The 18,334-nt window shown below is 51.0% G+C and overlaps 8 protein-coding genes across 8 annotated transcripts; 4 read left to right on the top strand and 4 right to left on the bottom strand.

Moving 5' to 3' along the window:
- Positions 1 to 482: 482 nt before the first annotated feature.
- AUEXF2481DRAFT_6833 (uncharacterized protein) lies at positions 483 to 6,834 on the bottom strand (the record flags this gene model as incomplete). Its single annotated transcript, XM_013486267.1, has 4 exons — positions 483 to 500; positions 566 to 1,507; positions 1,557 to 6,617; positions 6,673 to 6,834. 4 exons carry the CDS (start codon positions 6,832 to 6,834, stop codon positions 483 to 485), a joined length of 6,183 nt encoding a protein of 2,060 aa, XP_013341721.1.
- A 481-nt stretch (positions 6,835 to 7,315) lies between these two features.
- Positions 7,316 to 9,311, top strand: AUEXF2481DRAFT_42024 (uncharacterized protein). Its single transcript, XM_013486356.1, has 2 exons — positions 7,316 to 7,594; positions 7,646 to 9,311. Exons 1-2 carry the CDS (start codon positions 7,453 to 7,455, stop codon positions 9,235 to 9,237), a joined length of 1,734 nt encoding a protein of 577 aa, XP_013341810.1. The 5' UTR covers positions 7,316 to 7,452; the 3' UTR covers positions 9,238 to 9,311.
- A 40-nt stretch (positions 9,312 to 9,351) lies between these two features.
- On the bottom strand, positions 9,352 to 10,917 carry AUEXF2481DRAFT_81514 (uncharacterized protein). The gene is made up of 5 exons (XM_013486418.1): positions 10,884 to 10,917; positions 10,824 to 10,830; positions 10,331 to 10,515; positions 10,063 to 10,239; positions 9,352 to 10,006 (listed from the first exon to the last, which is right to left on the bottom strand). The coding sequence occupies exons 2-5, from the start codon at positions 10,828 to 10,830 to the stop codon at positions 9,848 to 9,850; spliced, it is 528 nt and encodes a 175-aa protein (XP_013341872.1). The 5' UTR covers positions 10,884 to 10,917; the 3' UTR covers positions 9,352 to 9,847.
- A 334-nt stretch (positions 10,918 to 11,251) lies between these two features.
- On the top strand, positions 11,252 to 12,660 carry AUEXF2481DRAFT_6830 (uncharacterized protein; the record flags this gene model as incomplete). Its single annotated transcript, XM_013486266.1, has 2 exons — positions 11,252 to 11,890; positions 11,944 to 12,660. 2 exons carry the CDS (start codon positions 11,252 to 11,254, stop codon positions 12,658 to 12,660), a joined length of 1,356 nt encoding a protein of 451 aa, XP_013341720.1.
- Positions 12,661 to 12,921: 261 nt separating this feature from the next.
- On the top strand, positions 12,922 to 14,213 carry AUEXF2481DRAFT_335217 (uncharacterized protein). The gene has a single exon (XM_013486441.1). It carries the CDS (start codon positions 13,183 to 13,185, stop codon positions 14,137 to 14,139), a length of 957 nt encoding a protein of 318 aa, XP_013341895.1. The 5' UTR covers positions 12,922 to 13,182; the 3' UTR covers positions 14,140 to 14,213.
- A 498-nt stretch (positions 14,214 to 14,711) lies between these two features.
- AUEXF2481DRAFT_67694 (uncharacterized protein) lies at positions 14,712 to 16,121 on the bottom strand (the record flags this gene model as incomplete). Its single annotated transcript, XM_013486413.1, has 1 exon — positions 14,712 to 16,121. The coding sequence occupies one exon, from the start codon at positions 16,119 to 16,121 to the stop codon at positions 14,712 to 14,714; it is 1,410 nt and encodes a 469-aa protein (XP_013341867.1).
- Positions 16,122 to 16,273: 152 nt separating this feature from the next.
- Positions 16,274 to 17,141, bottom strand: AUEXF2481DRAFT_335328 (uncharacterized protein). The gene has a single exon (XM_013486440.1). It carries the CDS (start codon positions 16,928 to 16,930, stop codon positions 16,400 to 16,402), a length of 531 nt encoding a protein of 176 aa, XP_013341894.1. The 5' UTR covers positions 16,931 to 17,141; the 3' UTR covers positions 16,274 to 16,399.
- AUEXF2481DRAFT_335220 (uncharacterized protein) lies at positions 16,615 to 18,324 on the top strand. The gene has a single exon (XM_013486439.1). The coding sequence runs from the start codon at positions 17,081 to 17,083 to the stop codon at positions 18,302 to 18,304; it is 1,224 nt and encodes a 407-aa protein (XP_013341893.1). The 5' UTR covers positions 16,615 to 17,080; the 3' UTR covers positions 18,305 to 18,324.
- Positions 18,325 to 18,334: the final 10 nt, after the last annotated feature.

Genomic DNA, 18,334 nt, shown 5'->3' with positions numbered 1-18,334 from the left:
AGCAGTGGATCTCTTTTCTCCATCATCACCTGTCAGATTCATGTTGAAGAGTGGATGCAGGGCTCAGTGAAACACGCTACAAGTCGTTGGCATACGAGAATGTATCGATCGACAGGGCAGTTGCCGGGGAGTTCGAGCAAGTTCACCTTCTCTCCAGGCCCCAACATTGGCAAGTGTTATACGTGATGGTAGTCACGGTGCCAACCAATACATCAAGCAAAAGCAATTTCATGGAGGACATCAGGCAAGCTCGCCGACTGACGGGTGTTTACGGACAGCAAAGTCAAAAAGAACGCCAGCATTTGTCTGGAATACGAGCTACGAACAGTATAATGAATCACCAAAACGTGCTCCCCAGTTACTTTCCTTTACCCCGTTCTCCTTGTTGTCCGGCATTGGCAGCCCGTATATCGTCTCGAACGACTGCAAATGGCAAGCTGATATCGTGTTTCGATCTCTCCGTTGAAGTCAACGGCCGGCTATTAATGATGTTTGTATTTCTGGTAAGCATTGCATTAGTATGGAAGCTTCGTTATGGCGAATACTGGTGAGGCTCAAAACTTACATCTTCAGACTTCTTGATGTGGTCACGATCCACTTGGTTGCCGACACCTTTGAAGGTTTGTCCCACCGCGCGGCTGACACCGATGACAGGCTGGAGCAGAATGGTTGGCGCATGTCTAGCCACCGCCCGAGCAGCCCCTGCGGCGGTCCCGCTCGCCATGAAGTCTCCCTGGATAGCAATAATAGCATCTCGTGCCGTTGTCAGGTCTCGCTTGAGATAACGACGCGCAGAGTGCAGACCTTGCAGCACGCCCAGGGGTTGATCTGCATAGTTGCTGACCTGGCGTTGTTGGGCCTCCTCGTATTCTCCCTCAACATTCTCGACGCCCTGACTACTGACTGTGCGCTGGGCTGGGGAGAGCATGTCTTCGACCTCTTGTAGCCTGGTTCCCGTACCGATTGCGACTTTTGCAATCAGACGCGCGAACCCAGACGAGGTGGTGCTTAGCGCCTTGAAAGTGCCTTTCTGAACGCTGCGAACTTTGAAGCCGTCTTTCCTAATCTCGGCGACTGGGACAGCAACAATGTCACGAATGCCCATGCCAAGTTCAACAAGAGGCCTCGTCATGCCAATGCCAGCCAGCACGCCGCGAAGCTGGTTGTGTATCACGTCGGGTGTCCAGATGTCACTCAAGGTGTCATGCAATGTATCAAAACCTCTCAGGCCGTAGATGATGGCATGCTTGAGTTTGATGTCGGCTTTCTCAAGTGTTACGAAGTTCTTGAATTCAGACATACGGCCGCCCCGCAAGCCGACGTAGTCGACCTTCTTCGGCTTGTAGTCGAGGCATAAACTGACAGTGTTGACTTCCAGCCGTTGTATGAATGGAGGCTCGGCATTAGCATCGGCAGGCTTAGACGAGTCATCGTTGAAGTCGAAGAAGCGGGTCATAAACTCCAATGCGTCTTGGTCGACATGCAGGCGTAGTGGTAGAATCGAAGCCTAGACTATTGTCAGTTCACAAACGCTTCGCCAAAGGAGCACCACTTACACGAATGATCATCTCTGTAGCTACTAGTTCTAGCACAGGCCGAACATTCAACAGCTCTAGGTGAATCATGGGCTTCATCATCTCACGCGTCTTTCCCCTATCGTTGTGGAGCGTCAGGAACTTCTTCCAAGTGGAAGTTAGCACATGATCAAAGATCTCGAAGTCCGTCACCCTAACGTCGACAGAGCTTTGCACCTCTCCACTACTAGGGGGGTGTACGAGAAAATCGAGCGAGACACCCTTGAGGTCGAATCCAAGCTTGTGAGATGTGCCGCGCTCGAGTTTCAGTTCCTTCTTTGATAGCTTCTTTGGACGATTACTATCAGCACTACTAGGCTTGGTCATGCCAGTGGTGGCATAGCTTTCAGTCTCGCTGGCAGTCTCGTTACCTTGATTGATCAAGTTGCTGATGGAGCGGCGGAGATCGGCGGGCTCACGAGCTGCTGGTATGCCGATGTAGATGGAGTTGAACAGGCAATCGCCGATGACCGTCTCGTTATCGTCTTCGAAGGTATTAGACCTCCGTTTGTTTGACTTGCGATCTTCGACCTCCATTTCCACTTTTTCGACTGCCTGTGTCAAAGCTTCGCGGGTGCGTCGCCAATCATAGCCATCGTATAAGTTCCAAATGACATTAACGTCTCGAACCCGAACCTGTATTGGGAACCGTTTTTGTTGTTCGTGGGCTTCTCCCAGCGCTCTCGAGCCTCCGTAAATCTTGTCGAGTTGACGATCGTCCCGGTAGAAGGGGCTGATCACAGTAGGCTTCGCTGCGCCGAGACTGCCGAGCTCTTTTCTAAGACTGCGCAACAAAGCGTCGTCGCCGAACTGCGGCGAAGTGGTCATCTCGAAAGGATCTTGCTCGAGAAGACTCTCTACAGTGTCTGACTGCAAGCCGCGTGCGCTGTAAAAGTCTTCATCTTCGAAGCCCAATCCTCCACCTATCGGCTCGTACAGCGCTGAGGCCATTTCTGAGCCCGTCATTAGACTTTCTTCTTCGGATAATGGTAGATCCATCTCGGCGTCGAACAAAGCAGATGGAGCAGGGCCAGGTTTGATGAAGGCCTCGCCTGAGAAGGAGTTGACCATATCATCGAGCGTCATAAGTCCGGGATCGAGGTGAGTACGGAACCTGGGATCATTGCTAGCGATCGAAGGTGGCGACAGACCGTTGAGGATAGAGACCAGCGTTTGTGTAGAATCTGCACAAGTCTCCAAGAGGAAGAACTCGTCGCGGAACTCGACATCGATGAGTTTTTCGGACTTGATGCGGTCTTCAACAATTGATAGAGTTACTTGAGCGGATCTTATCGAGTTGACAGAGACGTAGCCTTTGTTTAGAAGATATTGTTGCAGATGTGGTGAATAGTTGGATTGAGGAAAAGGAGTAGGAGGAGCTGAAGTCTGAGGAGGCGCGATGGTCTCGCGATCAGTGACGTAAAGTATTGCTTGTCGGATGTCCAAAACAGCGTGTAGAGACTCATCTATTGGGACGGAGGTACCGAACTTTGTATTCTTCAGTACTAACACTCCCTTCGACTGAAGGTCTCGAGGTTGCAAGCCAAGGGCGCAGTCGTGTAGTACGATGTTGATGGCGAGCTTCTCGGTGGAATCCACAATGGGCCTCTCAGACTCGAGCGCTGGTACTGGATCCTTGAGTCCTGAAGCTGTGACGTCGAGTATAGACGTGGCAAGGTCTTGTACTTTCTGCTCCACCTCCGCAGCTGTCTTAGTGCTAGTGAGAGAAAGAAGCGTAGGAACATCGTACTCGACGCAAATGTTGAAAAGCTTCACTCTGATTACAGGTTCTGCTTCGTCGGCGATCTTTCGTACCATGACCATTGGGGTTCCCAGCACGTAAGCTCCAGGTAGAGTCTCATGGATGATGTCGTGACCCCCACCCGAGCTCGCCCACATGCTGCCTATGGAAAGCGCGGACAGAGCCGGTAGTCCGACGTGAGCTGCCTGGATATTCTTGAGAGCAATGTCGATAGGTCCGAACTGTTCGTTGACAGGTAGTGTAAGTCGTGTGTCGTCGACTTTCGCAAGACACAATAGTCCAGGGGTGTCGTCTTCGGGCAAGTATTTCGTGACCGCAGACAACTTAGAAAGCTCGTCGCCGAGCGATCGGAGAAGCGGTATGAAGGCCCACTCAGTGACGGACACATGCAAGGTTTTCACTTGAGTATCGAGCATCGATCCCTTGCGCCTTTGTCTGAGCAGAGTATTGACCATAACTTCAGCATCTTCGTATCGGTTGTTTGATGGCTCGACAAGCGCTATGAAGCGGTCTAAATCGGATTCTGACGGTGGCATGACATAAGTAACAACAACGTCAGTCATGACGATGTTAAAGCTTGAACGCCTGTCCGGCACGTCTTTCGTAGGCATTGCAAGAGACAATCTGTCAATGCTCACGCGGACAACACCTTGTCGAGGTATGATCTTGGTCTTTGACGCTCGCAGTTCCAGAGAGCAGGATCTCGAAGCCAGCCTCACGTCGAATGCAGCTATTCTTGCACTGATTTTTGTCTCGGGTGAATTGTTATCATCAAGAACCGACTCTTGGAAACGAACACTCCTGCGCTGCGGGGCAGGGGACTCTTGTTTGTTGGAGAAGTATCCGCTTGATAGCAGCGACGAGCTCATCTCGACGATACCAGTTAATCCGCCTAGTGCATCGAAGTCTTCGTCAAATCTTGCCAAGTCTAGATCAATACGTATAGGAAGTAGCTCAGCGCGTAGTCTCTTCACAGTTCCACCCTGTTGTGTCTTGAATATGTTGGTCTCAACAAGAATCGCGTGCTGAGTTACTCCTCGATCTGAATGTTGCTTTGCCTGCCGATCAAACGATACCATGTCATTGGTACCGGCTGTGAAGGTGAGATCCTCGACAGTCAGTCTGAATTCCATGGGAAGAGGATGGCTGTCAACCTTGAGATCGATTTGTTGCAACTCGAGTTGCAGCAAAGCTCTCTTCTCATGACCAGAGTATGGACGAGGACGCCACATTGACAGGCTTTCAAGCTGTACTGAAGCGTCCGGGAGGTCCTCGAAGAGCGAGACTCGGAGATGAATCACCCTCAAGGAAAGACTAGGTAAGCCCTCACCAGTGGCGGGAGCTCCTGAATCGGGAACTTTCTTCGTTGGCGGAATATCAGAGCCTCTCTTTGGTGCCGGAGCTCGACGCGGGCCCTTCGCGATGCCCGTCAATGTGATTAATGAGCGGATCGTATCGGCGTCAAACTGCAAGACCGTAGGAGAAATATCAAGTTCGATTGTCGTATCCATTATGTCACCGATCTCATGATCCCCGTATGATTCGTCTGGTTTGTTGGCATCCGGATTGAATCGCATGGAGGAGCGACCTCCTTCAACATAATCCGAGAAGGCACCAGGAGGCCGCGGAGAACCGGAAGCGCTCACCGAACTCTGAGACATCCCAACATCGGGAACTCGCATAGGAAGATGATTGCTTGGGGCTTGCCGAATCCCAATGGTCATCTCGCGCACAGTCAGAATCTCCTTTGAGACATATGTCAGCGAAGCACCTTGCGTGTTTTGACCCTCGGAGACTTCTGATTGATTCTGTAATCTGGGCGTAGGTGATCTATCCTCAGACTCATAGCCAGGTTGCTGAACTAGGTGTTGCGAGAGGAATGGAGGATCTAGGTCTTCATCATCGTCTATAACAGAGTTCCAGGCGCCTGGGACCATTCCGAAGTTTGGAGAATCTGGTGCTTGGCCTACAGCACTCATGTACATGCTCTCTGCCTCCGCATGACTGTAAACTACAGACTCTGACAGATCAGGTCCGTCTTCCAATGCTTGAAGAGACAACGTCGGTGAGTTCCCCACACCGAGTTCAGTCGCGGTCTCATCTGTTCCACGAATACTGTCAAAGGACTGTCTAGCTCGATACATGTAACGTGAACTCGAGGCAGTCTGTGGTGGTTGTGCACTTGTGAAGGACTGGCCAATTGTCGACTCTGACATGGCACTCGTAGATTCTCGCGTGTCGATCGTACTCAAGAAGACTGATGACGACACGTCTTGGAGCATCTCTGAGGCTGCCTGGTCGCCTTCAGGAGCAAACGATGACCAAACTTGATCACGACCGGATGAATTCTGGCTACGTCGGGAGACCCAGGACACGTTGTCTTCGCCAGGACGTATATCAAAGGATGCGTTGCTCTGTGTCATTTCATCTGGCAAGCTCTCATGATCCGAGTCCGACAGATAGCTATAGACGGGAAACTGAGTATGTGGAAAGACAGCAGATGCAGCCAGATCTGGCTCGTGATCTGAAGTGGGATAGTTCTTCTGTCTCTCCTTCCCACGTGTACTCTCAGACGTGTAAGAGGTGAACAGATCGGCAACAGAGGTGCGTGTGCGGGTGAACTGTTCCTCGCGCACTAAGTGGATACTGAATTCATTCAAGGCGATTCGTCTTGTTTTTCTTGCAGGCGCACTCGCCTCCTCGTTGAGACCAGCGACAGAGGCGGCAGCGGCATTGACATTGATGGTCGCGATGTGAGCGATAAAGGCCATAGGAGATGCTTCTGGAGTTGAGTCCTGCAGCATAAGCCTCAAGTTGACGTCTTTTATCCTGATCTGTACACGATCCACGATTCCTTGTAGAAAGCCAGCGACCATTCCTGGTAGACCTAAGCTCGTTCCAGTACCCAATTCGTCACCTGTGCCACTCATCGACGAGTTCTCCATGTATCGAGCTTCCAACTCTTGCTTCTCTTCATCTGGTTCCTCCAGCAGGATGGATCGCGCAAGGCGTTGAGTCGAGGGTAGTCCACCGGAATCATGGCCAGGAGGAGAGGGAGAGTGTATTCGTCGGTTCTTCTTGCGGTGGTCAGGGGCTTTTGTGTCGTCGACATCGTCGTGTGGTTCAGCAGGCAATTCGGCCGAGACCTGGACCTCAACACCGTCTACTTCAGCGATTATACTCTGCTGGAAGAAGTTGGCAGGAACCGTCAGACGTAGCGACAGAACACGAGCGACCTGGAGGCGAAGGTTTGGCGGAAGTTGCAACAGGGTCGAAAGTTCCTAAGTCATGTTAGCCAGCCCAAGACGAGGAAGGTGCAGAGTGGAGAGTGTATACTTGGACACGGAGGCCGACGTTCTTGAGCTCGACAGTGCTGGTCCTGCCGATCTTCACACCCAACGAGTCGAGATCTAATGAGTCTACATCCAGCAAAGCAATGCGCGATAGGGCAGCCCGAAGCAGACGCTTCTGAAAGTAGGCAGGCATCCATGAAGCCATGGTGGCCGATGTGCGAAGAAAACGACAAGCACAAATCTGGAAAAAGTCGCCCTCAGCCAAGCATGCTCATGAAGTGGTGATGTGTTGACTGCTGTTGACGTAAATTCATGTTACGGTACACGAGCGACGAGTCGCGGGGTACATGAGGTGTGTGATGAGAGTGTTATGTCGTCGCCTGCTACTGTTTCGACTTGCGTCTGACGCTCGCTCTCACACGACGCATATGATGGTGATATCAGGCAGTCATGTCTCTGTCGCCGCCGCTTTGTTTGTAGCGTCCGCGTCCACCTGACTGTCAAACTATTCGCGTTAGAGTTGGTGACTCTCCACATGTCACGACCGTCTCCGTTATCACCGAAGCGTCCGCCGTCGTCTAGCTCGCCGATCGCTCCCTCTCTGGCGAGATCATGTCTGTGCGTGCTTCATCTGGCCAATGGCGTGTTTGCTGCCTTTCCGTCTTTCTCTCTCGATCGTCCGCGATGCAATAGACCACTCGTGCAACATATCCACCTTGTACCAAACCAGCATTACTCACCAATACCTTACTTCTTTGCTTGTTTCTGGCCCAGTTTACTTTGCTCGTTCCGCTTTGAAAGTACACTTTTGTTCATACAAAACATGGAACAACTCAGTATTCATGACGATGACAACGCTCAATGGCTACAGGAGAGAGGTGTTCCATCATTTGAGGAGCCATTCATCCAGAAGTACCTACAGGGTCGTGATGCTCTCATCGATCAAGAGAAGAAGCAGCGTAGTGGTCCGTTGTTTGCAAATTGAACCATATTGAACCCTTTCTGACTTTCACAAGACCGTGCTTTCAGGGAGACCCTGTCTCCCATGGCTCGCGAGGCTTGTGCCATCGTGTCTGCTATCAGGTTCGAGGAACAACAAACCATCTGGACTAAGGACTATGAGGATAGCTTGGCTTCAGAGTCTAAGGACATTTACCCCGGCATGATGTTTACTCTTGCGCGACCCAAGATTGAGCAATCAAAATTGTGGAAAATTGTCAAGAAAATGCCAAAGGGTGCTCTCCTGCATTGTCATTTGGAAGCCATGGTTGATATGGAATGGCTCACCAAGGAAGCGTTCGACACAGAGGGCATGCATGTCTCAGCTGATCGGCCTCTTGACTCTGAAGATGCTCGATCATCTGCACCTTTCCTCTTCAAGTGGCTGAAGAGCCGATCTTCCGAGTCTTCTTCGTTATGGGAGAAGTCCTACAATGCTGGTCAATGGATTCCTGTTGATATTGCTGCTAATGCTTTCCCACATGGTGGTCGTAAGGGCTTCGAGAAGTGGCTCAAGGACCGCATCACAATCACCCAGGATGAATCTGTACAACATATGCACGGTCCCAACGACATCTGGCGCAAGTTTCAATCGTGTTTCGGCATCATCTCCAGTTTGCTCCATTACGAGCCTATATTCCGTACCTTCCTTCGTCGCATGTTCGAAGACTTGGTCGAGGACGGTGTTCAATACGTCGACATTCGCAGCACCTTCCTGGATCCTTTCTTCAAGGAGGGATCAGAAGAGCCTGAAACGAGCACCGAACTTATGATTGATATCTTGGATGAAGAGATTGAAAACTTCAAAGCTCTGGGCAAGGGCTTCTGGGGCGCAAGACTCATTTACACCACTCTTCGCAGCTTCGACTCACGCAGGATCATCGAAAGCATGCAAGAGTGCATCGACATGAAGATCCTATATCCAGAACTTATCTGTGGCTTTGACCTTGTTGGCCAAGAAGATCTCGGCCGCCCATTAGCAGACCTCACACCCGAACTCTTCTGGTTCAAGAAGGCATGCGCTCAAAACGGCGTCGATATTCCCTTCTACTTTCACGCTGGCGAGACTCTCGGTGATGGCGATGAGACTGACGAAAACCTCTTCGATGCGATCTTACTAGGCACCAGACGTATCGGCCACGCCTTCTCTCTCTACAAACACCCTCTCCTCGTCGACATGGTGAAGGAGAAGAAAATCCTCATTGAAAGCTGTCCCATCAGTAATGAAGTTCTACGTCTCACCGGTAGCATCATGACACATCCTCTACCCGCCCTCCTCGCCCGCGGTGTCCCAGTCTCCCTCTGCAACGACGATCCAGCAATTCTCGGTCACGGACATAGTGGCATGACCCACGATTTCTGGCAAGCGCTGCAAGGATGGGAAAACCTGGGTCTTGAGGGTCTGGCTTCTCTGGCAGAGAACAGTGTCAGATGGGCTTCCTTTGAGGATCTGAATACACAGCAATGGCAACAGGAGCTCAAGGATGGTGCATATGGCAAGGGCGAGAGAGCAAAGAGAATGCAACAATGGGCCAAGGACTTTGAAAAGTTCTGTCAGTGGGTGGTTGTCGAATTTGGAGAAGACCAGGACATGCTTCCTGAGGAGTAGGATAGACAAATAGATCATGATTCAAATGAACGGCCTTTTTGTGGCTGACACAGGGCCACATAGTGACGACCAGACCACAGGACACAAGCAAGTGACACAAGAGCATGTTGAAAATGGGGTTTGATACAACAACGACTATTAAGTGTTTACGAGGTGTTAGGGGGTTCTCTTAGACGGGACCCACTGAAGTCTAGGCCAAATCTCTTCGTCCTCCTGCCGACGTGAGAAAGATTAAAAGCGACGTAAGGCACCTCTCCTCTAACTCTATCGGACATTCAATCTGCCAACGCTCCGTTCCAGGCTTCTTGCGTTGAAAAGCAAGTAGCTAGGGCAACTCCTACGAGCTGCATCGCTGGGTGTACATGAGAGTACGTGTCACGAGGTAGTGAGTGGGAAAAGGGCAAGGGATGAAGGGGGGAAAAGAGAAAGCGGTCTGTAGAAGTTAGGTCATGATTGTCATAAAAGACTTGCGAAAAAAAGATTTTTTGATTCTTTGGCCGTTTGCTCTTTACGAGCAAAAAGAGGATTATTCTTTCCACGGTCAAAAAGCCCTCCGTTCGTTTTCACGCCATCCCAACCAGCAGTACGCAGCAAATACGGGACGACACGCTTAGAAGAAGGTGGCGGGGCGGTGGGCAGAGAAGATCTTCTTGCCAGCGGTCTTGGGGATACGGTGGGGAAGGGGGAACTTGAGGTTCTTGGTAAGGAGCTGCTTGATGTAGGGGCGGCGGATGTCCTCGGACTTCTCGACCTCGACGACCTTGATGATCTGTGGGGACAGGTTAGCCAGCGGGCAACTTGAGGCCAGCATGAGTGAGGACGTACGTGGATCGAGCGGAAGCGGGCGCGGTGGCGGGCGGCCATGTCCTGGTAGAGAGCCTGGACAGCCTCGCAGCGGGACATCTCGCGGTACTCCTTGTACATGTTGTGGGTACCAGAGCGAGAGTCGTAGCGGATCCAGATACCGAAGTTCTTGACCTTCTGGGGGCGCTTCTCATGAATCTGCAGGCGCGTGTTAATTGCGTCACTTAACGCCAAACGCTGCAGCCCATTTCCGGGAGATAGCATTGTATAGGTTTGAGATGAATCGTACCTGGTTGAGGGTAACGATCTCGCCGTTTGCCTTCTTGACCTTTCTCAGCTGAGACAAGAAGTACCAGAATCTGCTCTTGGCGACGACCTCGTTGGGAGCGAAGACGCGCATGCGGTAGAGCTTGGGGGTAGGGTTGGCATCTGTGGGCAACAGACGGCCAACGACCTGGTATTCCTGGAGACGAGCTGTACGGCAGTATGTATTAGCCCAATGTTCCTTGCTCTTTGATGCTGGCAGTCGACCAAGCCAACCTATTCGATCCTTTCATTTCCACCTCTTTCTTGCGCGATTGTCGATTCCTCCATGCCTTTGGTGAAGTTCTTCAAGGGTGTCGAAGCATTTGCAACAGGAACAGTCGTAGCCAGATTGGACCATATTCAAGATTGCAGACGATGCGAGCGAAGATGCGATGGTGCGCAGGCCAGGAGGAGGAATATCGGCGATGGATCGAACTCGGCGGTGGGTAGACGTGTGTGGGACAGAAATTTCTTACCGGGCATCTCGAGGAAATGTCAGTATTATGGTAGTATACAGGCAGCTGGGATAGACTCACTGTTGCGTTTGCTGGAAGGTTAGTACAACGTGAATTGACAACTCGCTTGGAGAGAGAAATTCCTGCGCGCGCCGTGGAATTCGACGCCCAAGCGAGTCGAGCGGAACTAGCCGTCGCTCGAGTGCGCTTTCCTTGGCAACAGACATCTGTTCGGAGCCGGTCATACTTTTCGCCGTCTGGCTCGCTGCGACGAGCTCAGGCCATCTTATCAGCGACCATCAACATCACATGCAAGTGTTGATGCCGACTGACTCCCTGTGTAGGTTCTGTGAAACTTTTGTTCTTAATCATCACGTTCACTGTATCGCATTCGATTAGATTACGGCGTTAAGATGAACAATGTCATGATTGACTTTGGGCGCGCGATGATGGCTAGGAGTGGCTATGAGCTCGCCAGCACTTTGTCGCCAGTTGCGCCCAAGCATGACAGTGGTCGTCTTTATGCTCTCCACAGAGAATCAAATGCTTTCAGCATCCAGGCAGACATCCGACGTGCTCTCTCGCATAACCCAGCAGTTCAACTAGAGAGAGACGAAGTCAATGCCTGGGCCGACGTTTTTGTTGCATACTGGAAAGCTGTTGGCGAAATTCTTATTGCCGAGGAATCGCTCAATCAGGGAAAGAATGCCTCCAAACCTCAGAGTAAGGTCGCAAATTGGGACAAGGTCTATGCCGCCTGGAAGGATGTTCTCAATGCATTGTTGAGAGGTTATCAGATTGAGGTTTTCGATGCTTGGACCATTCCCTGCCTCTACATCGTGGGCAAGTATCTACGTGTCTTCGCCATCAAAGCCGACGATGCTGCATCTCAAAAGGGCCAGACCACATTCAATGCTTTCGAAGAAGATGTTGGTGACGCAACAGGAGGAAACGAGAAGTTGGAGGACGCTGCACGTCAGATCAACAGAGTCTTCAGTCTTTGCATCGGCGATAGATCTCCTATCGACACTTCTCGCAAATGGGGTGCCTACTACATTGCTAACTTGCAATTCAAGACTTACTTCAAGGTGACTACGTATCTTTCGGACAACAGGAACGATATGCTAACAGCAAGTAACAGCTCAATTCGATCGCTCTCTCGCAAAACGTCATTCGATCGCTCTCAGCCACGAATACCGACTTGCCACCACTTGATCGTTTCCCTCGTTCTCAACAAGTCACATACAATTACTACCTCGGCGTTCTCAAGTTCTTGCATGAGGATTATGCAAAAGCTGAGGAGTACCTAACCATTGCCTACAACAAAGCTTTAACAGGATCTAGCCGGAACATCAGATTGATTTTGACGTATCTCATTCCGACCAGACTCATCACCGCTCATGTTCTACCTACCCAAGCGATGTTGGCACCTTATCCCGGTCTGCAACGACTATTTGCTCCTCTTTGTGCTTGCATCAAGAAGGGTGACCTCACGGGATTCGATGCTGCCCTTCAAGCCGGAGAGGACGAGTTTGTTAAGCGAAGGGTGTACCTCACTCTTGAGCGTGGTCGTGACATTTGTCTCCGCAATCTTGTTCGAAAGGTCTATCTCGTTGGCGAACTTGAGGCACCCAAAGAGGGTGAGATGGGCGTAGAACTGACGCGAAGAAGTCGAATTCCGCTGCGAGAGTTCGCTGCTGCTTTGAAACTTGGCGGCGAGACCGAACTCGAGGGTGACGAAGTCGAATGCCTACTTGCCAATCTAATCTACAAAGGCATGATGAAGGGGTACATCTCTCGGACGCATGGCATGGTTGTCCTGAACAAGAAGGGGGCATTCCCCGGTACTGGCGTTTGAGCTGGCCTCTTATGGCACACGATAAAAAGCATCTTACTGCTTCAGCGACGAGTGTAGCTCTTAGCGGGACCGTACCGATCTTCGCCGAACGAACTCATCCACAAAACCCGGTCAGGTCAACCCATAGCATCTCACAATGCTATTGGCCAGAGCACAGCCCTACAAGCAGATTGCGTTCATGGCCACCTTCATCGGACCAATGGAAAGTCTCATCGAGACTGCTCGACGCTACAAAGAAAGCCACGGTCCGAGAGGATTATATGATACCGATGCATATCATAGTCCAGCCCTGATCACATACGGGTTGGGGTAACTTTGAGATCAGAGCGAAGTCATGACTACACACACAGACACAGCAAGGCTACCGCAACATTGCAGCCATAGCTACCAATTCAACAATATTTATATCCGTTCCTATCCGGTCTTGAATACCTTCTGTTTACAAGTTGGTGACACTCACTCCTCGGAGACAGGTCATGCTTGGCGTGCGTCAGTGGAGAGCATCATGATTTTCCTGATTAGATGAGCTACTCTGCGGCCGCTCCCTTGACCATCACGCAACCCATAGCTAGCATCATGTCATCAGCAGTAAACATCACACCTCAGCCTCACAGCCAGAAGCGCAAAGGCGGACGCGCGCCATTACCAGAGGTCGAAGAGAACTTTGCGCGACTTCCGCCAGGAAACGGCGACAGGACGGACCGCGCGGTGTGCAAGCATTGCTCAAAGGAACGCAGCTGGCACACGACTGAACTGGTCAAGCATCTCGATAAATGCCCCCAGTACACACCGTCCAAACGTCAGAAATATACGCGACCATGGCGCATTGAAAGACCCGGTGAGGGCAGATCGCCAAATCAACCACAATCACAACAGCCATCTCCACAACAATTGCAGAACGGCAACATCGATCTTGCGAACCGCAACGTGCGCGTCGGACCCAATGGTATCTTCCAATGGGACGGCGGCATGGTCGCTGGAAGGCCAGCTACTACCAGCAATCCCGATGGCAGGTCTGCGGACGATCAGCACCAACCAGACGGCGTAGAAGACGCAGATCAACCACCGCAACCACAACCTCAACCACGTCTACCTCAATCGAATCACCAAATTCTGCACACGCCCACGCAATCTGTGGGTGGAAACATGGAACCTACGGCCTTGTCCAATTATCCCCAAAGAGTCAACCAACATCCACAACCTCCTCCAAACAGACAATTGCCCTACCCTCCTCCCGTCAGCGATCCCGACCAACGTCTCCACAGCTTTATAGAATACGAGCGAGGCGCCATGGCATATCAAAATCGCTCTGAAGACTTGGACGCCATAGAAGCCTGGTTACAGCATCATCGCTTTGACATTGAGGATATCAAGGAGATTAGCGAGACTAGATGGGTGGACTCGTGGCAATTGAGACTGGGTGATCTGTACAGATTAAAGCGGGATGTACAGACTTTTAAGATCTTCGCTCAGCGATAAGGGAGGGGATGTCGTATGCTGGAGAGACTGCTATCTCAAGTGCAGGCGGCAGGCACTCAGAGATGTGAACTTGAGTCTTTGTACGATGGGAGAATCAATGTACATATTACTACATGAACGACATGTACGGGGCAATGACATGCGTCTCTACGAGTCCTTGAGAGGTCTGCCTGAGGCATGGACCTTGAGACTATTTATGCTTTTCATAAGAGGATGCTGCGTTTCTCCATACTTGAAATCAAGTATACATGAGCTGTCGGAATGCACGATACATCTCAAGTGGTTCATGGAGTTCCACGGGGTGCAGTCCATGACTACATCTCCAAGCGAGTGGATACTAGGGCTAAGATCATCTTGCATCAAGACAAGTGCAAAGTGACTATCCTTGGCACATTAAGTTGTCACCACAGCCCATGCAGACGGAGAGGAATGTTTCCTGTATGTAGTTCATGCCATTATATTCATTAATTCTTTCTTTTATCATGATTCTAATTGTTTCTTCGCTTCGTTATTAATAATAAAAAAAGGTCACTTTTATATCCAACCTAAACAACTGGAAAGGTCATGCTTCTTCAGCACTTGACCTTCAACTTCCACCCAAAAGCATAGATCCTCGCCGCCACAACCAACGAAGTGCCAACAGCAGCAGAAGCACCCGACCAAGCCTGAGCATAAAGATAACCCCCCGCATCAGCAGAAAGCAAAGCACCACCAATAGGCGGTCCCACCAAAGAAGCAAATGACAAGAATGTAAACACCATGCCCATTCTGGTGCCCACTTTACTGATATCTTTGGTCATTCTAGCAACAGTGGTGGGGATGAGAGATTGGAAAGCTGCGAGACCAAGGCCGTAAAAGGACACAAAGATGTAGAGCGAGTTTTGTGAGTTTACACCCATCCAGCAGAAAGCGAGGACGTTTACGAAGAGTAGGACGGGGATTAGGGTGTTGAGGGCGCCGAGGTAGCGGTCTGCGAGGTGGCCGGCTAGAACGCGGGCGGGGATGCCGACACCGTTTAGGATTATGAGGAGGATAACTGAGTTGGAGTAGGAGAAGCCGAGCATGTCGCGGCCGTAGGATGCAATGTAGTAGTTTGTAAAGTAGAGGGATGCCATGTGGAAGCACATGCCGATGCTGAAGAGCATGTATTCGACTTCCTTGAAGGCAGAGAGGTCGACGAGGGGGCCGGATTTGCGAGGTGGGAGTCTGGGCTTCATGGCTAGTCCGGCGGTGCAGAGGCAGACGAGGTTGATCAGGCCCAGGACACGAAGAGTCCAGCCGAAGCCGATCTGAGGTAGGAGTTGGCGGGCCATCAATGGATACAGAGCTCCACCGGCCGAGTTACCAGTGGTAGCCAGCGCCACTGCAAGACCTTTGTGTGTTGAGAAGTAGGTGCTGAGAAGTGCCATGGAAGGAGTGAACAAGATTCCAGAGCCAAGACCAGTACACACACCTTGCGCGAGGAACAGTTGCCAGTACTTTGTTGAGATGGATGTCATGAAGATGCCGATGAGCTGCAACACAGTTCCTAGAGCAAAGCAAGGTCTGAAGTATCCAGCATCCATTGCACGACCGGCAAATGTTGCGACGAAGAAGAGAACCCAGACTTGAATTGATCCAATCCATGAGATTGTCGATGCGCTCTCATTGAGATTCTGGGTATAGTATGCTTGGAAGGTTCCGAAAGAGTTGACAAAGCCCCAGGTCGTGAAGACGACAAGCCAGGCCATTCCGCATTGTAGCCATGCCTTGAAACCGCCATCGGGTGGTGGACCAGGTTCGGCGAGGGAATGTGTTGTTACATGCGATGCGATTCTGTTGAGAACGTTTGTCGTTGTTCTTTCCAAGTCTGTTTCTGGCTCGAATGCGTCTTCGTGGGATTCGCGTATGCTCTTCTCTGACCATGATGATGGTGTTGGTGTGAGGTCAGGACTCGAAGAAACCGAGTCCTTTTCGGTCTCAGAGTAGACAGACTGCTTCATTGTCGTCTTCTCGTCGTATGAAGACATGTTGTCCTAGTTTGTGCACGTCCGGAGAAGACACTGGGCTGTTGAACAAAGTTTGTGTATTTCGAAATATAGACTGCTACTTGAGATATTCCCGGGACACACAGGGGTTTTGTCCATTGTTAAGCCAGATCATACTTACCTGTCATCCCATGCCTGGAAAAGACTCTGATGCGCGACTCCCTAGGGCGCAAGGCGTGTATGTGGGTTGGGCGTGAGAGCGTCTGCGAGTAGGGCGTGCACAAAACAAAAATTCACGATAAGAAGCGGGTATTCACGGGCGTTTTTGTCCGTAATGATAACGACGAAACTTGAACCGGGAGGCATGCCGTGTATAGGAAACCCATCCGGACCGATATATAGGCCAAGTTGAAGGTGCCGACATCCATGGCAGAGATTTTTGAAGTGTCTGATAAGGGGGTGGGCGCATAATCCAGACTTGACTGCTGCGTGATGATGCGGCGGCGTGTAGTACTACATTTGGAAGATGCGACTTCAAGTCGTAGTCGCAGACTCCAGTCCTTCGTGCCACTTCGGTGTTGCAATTTTCGCTCGAGCTCTTGAGGAAGCATGAAGAAAGGACTTGATTGAAGGCAGAGCCGAGTGGTGGTTGTCTGCATGCATGATGAAAGCCTCTCGGCTGTCGCATTTGTCGATCCCGACTTCACTTCACGCTTCCCCCTCCCTCCTCTTAACCACGCCAGCACAAGAAGTGGTTTGTAAAGCTTTTGCGCGTGAGCAGCACACTCTCTGTAATTCACGAGCATCCATCTCGGTCTGCCCATCACAGCCGTCTGTCTCCTTACCCTAAGTCTTTCTTCGTGACCTTCGCCTGCTCATGTGATCACGTGTACTTCTCTTGCCACAAGGCAGACATTCCACTCACCTCAGCAGCGTTCTATTCTGGTAGCCTCTCACTATACCGAGCTATCACGATGTCGTTCAGCGCAACCGGCGTACCGAAGCCACTTCAATCGCGTCCCAAGAAGTCGCCCATTCAATTACTCCGCTCGGCCTCTTCACCTTTCGGCAACCATCCCCGTCGCAAAGCCGCAACTACACCACAAGCTGGACTAAAGAGAACCCAATCCGAAATCAGCACCAGTGCCGAACAGCCTCTAGACGATACAGGAATCGTCACGACACTACCACCACCAAAAGTACCACAAGATGTTGTCAGCCTCATACGATACATACAAGGGCATACATGGACAGAAATACCAGATCGAGCTGCAGGCATGCACAGCACACGAATAGCCGAAGTCCTGAACTTTCGAAAGAACATGCCACCAATCGTCTCAATAGCACACCTACATGCAGTGTCCTCCTCGACCACAGCGACCGAACGCGAACTTGCAAAACTAGTCCACTCTGGCATTGCCAAGAAATTGAATATACCAGGAAGAGGAAAAGGTGGATTTGCAATAGGCGAAGGTGTAGTATTGGTCGAAGACTGGATAAACACAATACAAGACCACCCAGCACTATCCCAGAAACTAAAAGAGAAATACGCAAAAGTGCTGGAAGAAAATACATCCTCTTATACAGTGCCGGCCAGCCTGTTCTTACCAGAAGAGGTGTCAGAACTCATAGCAGCAGGTTTCATGACCTCCACAAGCGTACTGAGCGATCACCTCTACTCCCTCCCCGGCACACCCTCCGCCCCAGGCTCCTCCTCCCTCGCAAACTCCTGGTCCACAGCAGCAACAGGCACTCTAGCAGCAACAGGCGGCTCCTCAGCCGTGCATCTAAACGGCGGAGGCGGCCGCGGTCTCCCCCTCCCCTCCACCCCCTCCTCCAGAACTTCACAATCACAAACCCTCACCTTTTCCCTCCCATACACTGGAGCATACCTCCGCCTCCTCACAGAAGCACGCACACATTTCCTCTCCTTACTCGTCAAATCAAGTCCAAAGTACAAGCAAAGCACAAGAGAAATGTTGAGGGAGAGATGGAATGGAGGTATCCCATTAGAGGATGTGCAGAGTAAAGCCAAAAGGGCTAGAGCAGAGTGGAGTGGTGTGTTGCCGGGTAAAACGAAAAAGTGGAAACAATTCTTCGGTGTCGAGTTTGAGTGGATGTTGGAGGAGTGTTTGGGGAGTGGAGGGGTTGAATGCTTCAAGACTGGGAGTGTGGGTTTGGGGATTAGAGTTACTTGACTTTGTACAAGTTCATCTACTTCTGCTTAC

The sequence above is a fragment of the Aureobasidium subglaciale genome, assembly GCF_000721755.1.
Source record: "Aureobasidium subglaciale EXF-2481 unplaced genomic scaffold scaffold_17, whole genome shotgun sequence".
NCBI classification, from domain to species: domain Eukaryota; kingdom Fungi; phylum Ascomycota; class Dothideomycetes; order Dothideales; family Saccotheciaceae; genus Aureobasidium; species Aureobasidium subglaciale.
This window is presented reverse-complemented; position numbering and strand designations above follow the sequence as displayed.

What these genes read in the sequence shown, in the direction of transcription:
- AUEXF2481DRAFT_42024 (XM_013486356.1), top strand. Translation starts at nt 7,453, where the DNA reads ATGGAACAACTCAGTATTCATGACGATGACAACGCTCAATGGCTACAG. An exon ending in AGAGAAGAAGCAGCGTAGTG is followed by an intron (nt 7,595 to 7,645) that starts GTCCGTTGTTTG and finishes GACTTTCACAAG; the next exon opens with ACCGTGCTTTCAGGGAGACC.
- AUEXF2481DRAFT_81514 (XM_013486418.1), bottom strand. An exon ending in AGATCGTTACCCTCAACCAG is followed by an intron (nt 10,240 to 10,330) that starts GTACGATTCATC and finishes ACGCGCCTGCAG; the next exon opens with ATTCATGAGAAGCGCCCCCA. An exon ending in CCCGCTTCCGCTCGATCCAC is followed by an intron (nt 10,007 to 10,062) that starts GTACGTCCTCAC and finishes CTGTCCCCACAG; the next exon opens with ATCATCAAGGTCGTCGAGGT.
- AUEXF2481DRAFT_335217 (XM_013486441.1), top strand. Translation starts at nt 13,183, where the DNA reads ATGAGCTACTCTGCGGCCGCTCCCTTGACCATCACGCAACCCATAGCT.
- AUEXF2481DRAFT_335328 (XM_013486440.1), bottom strand. Translation starts at nt 16,930, where the DNA reads ATGGGCAGACCGAGATGGATGCTCGTGAATTACAGAGAGTGTGCTGCT.
- AUEXF2481DRAFT_335220 (XM_013486439.1), top strand. Translation starts at nt 17,081, where the DNA reads ATGTCGTTCAGCGCAACCGGCGTACCGAAGCCACTTCAATCGCGTCCC.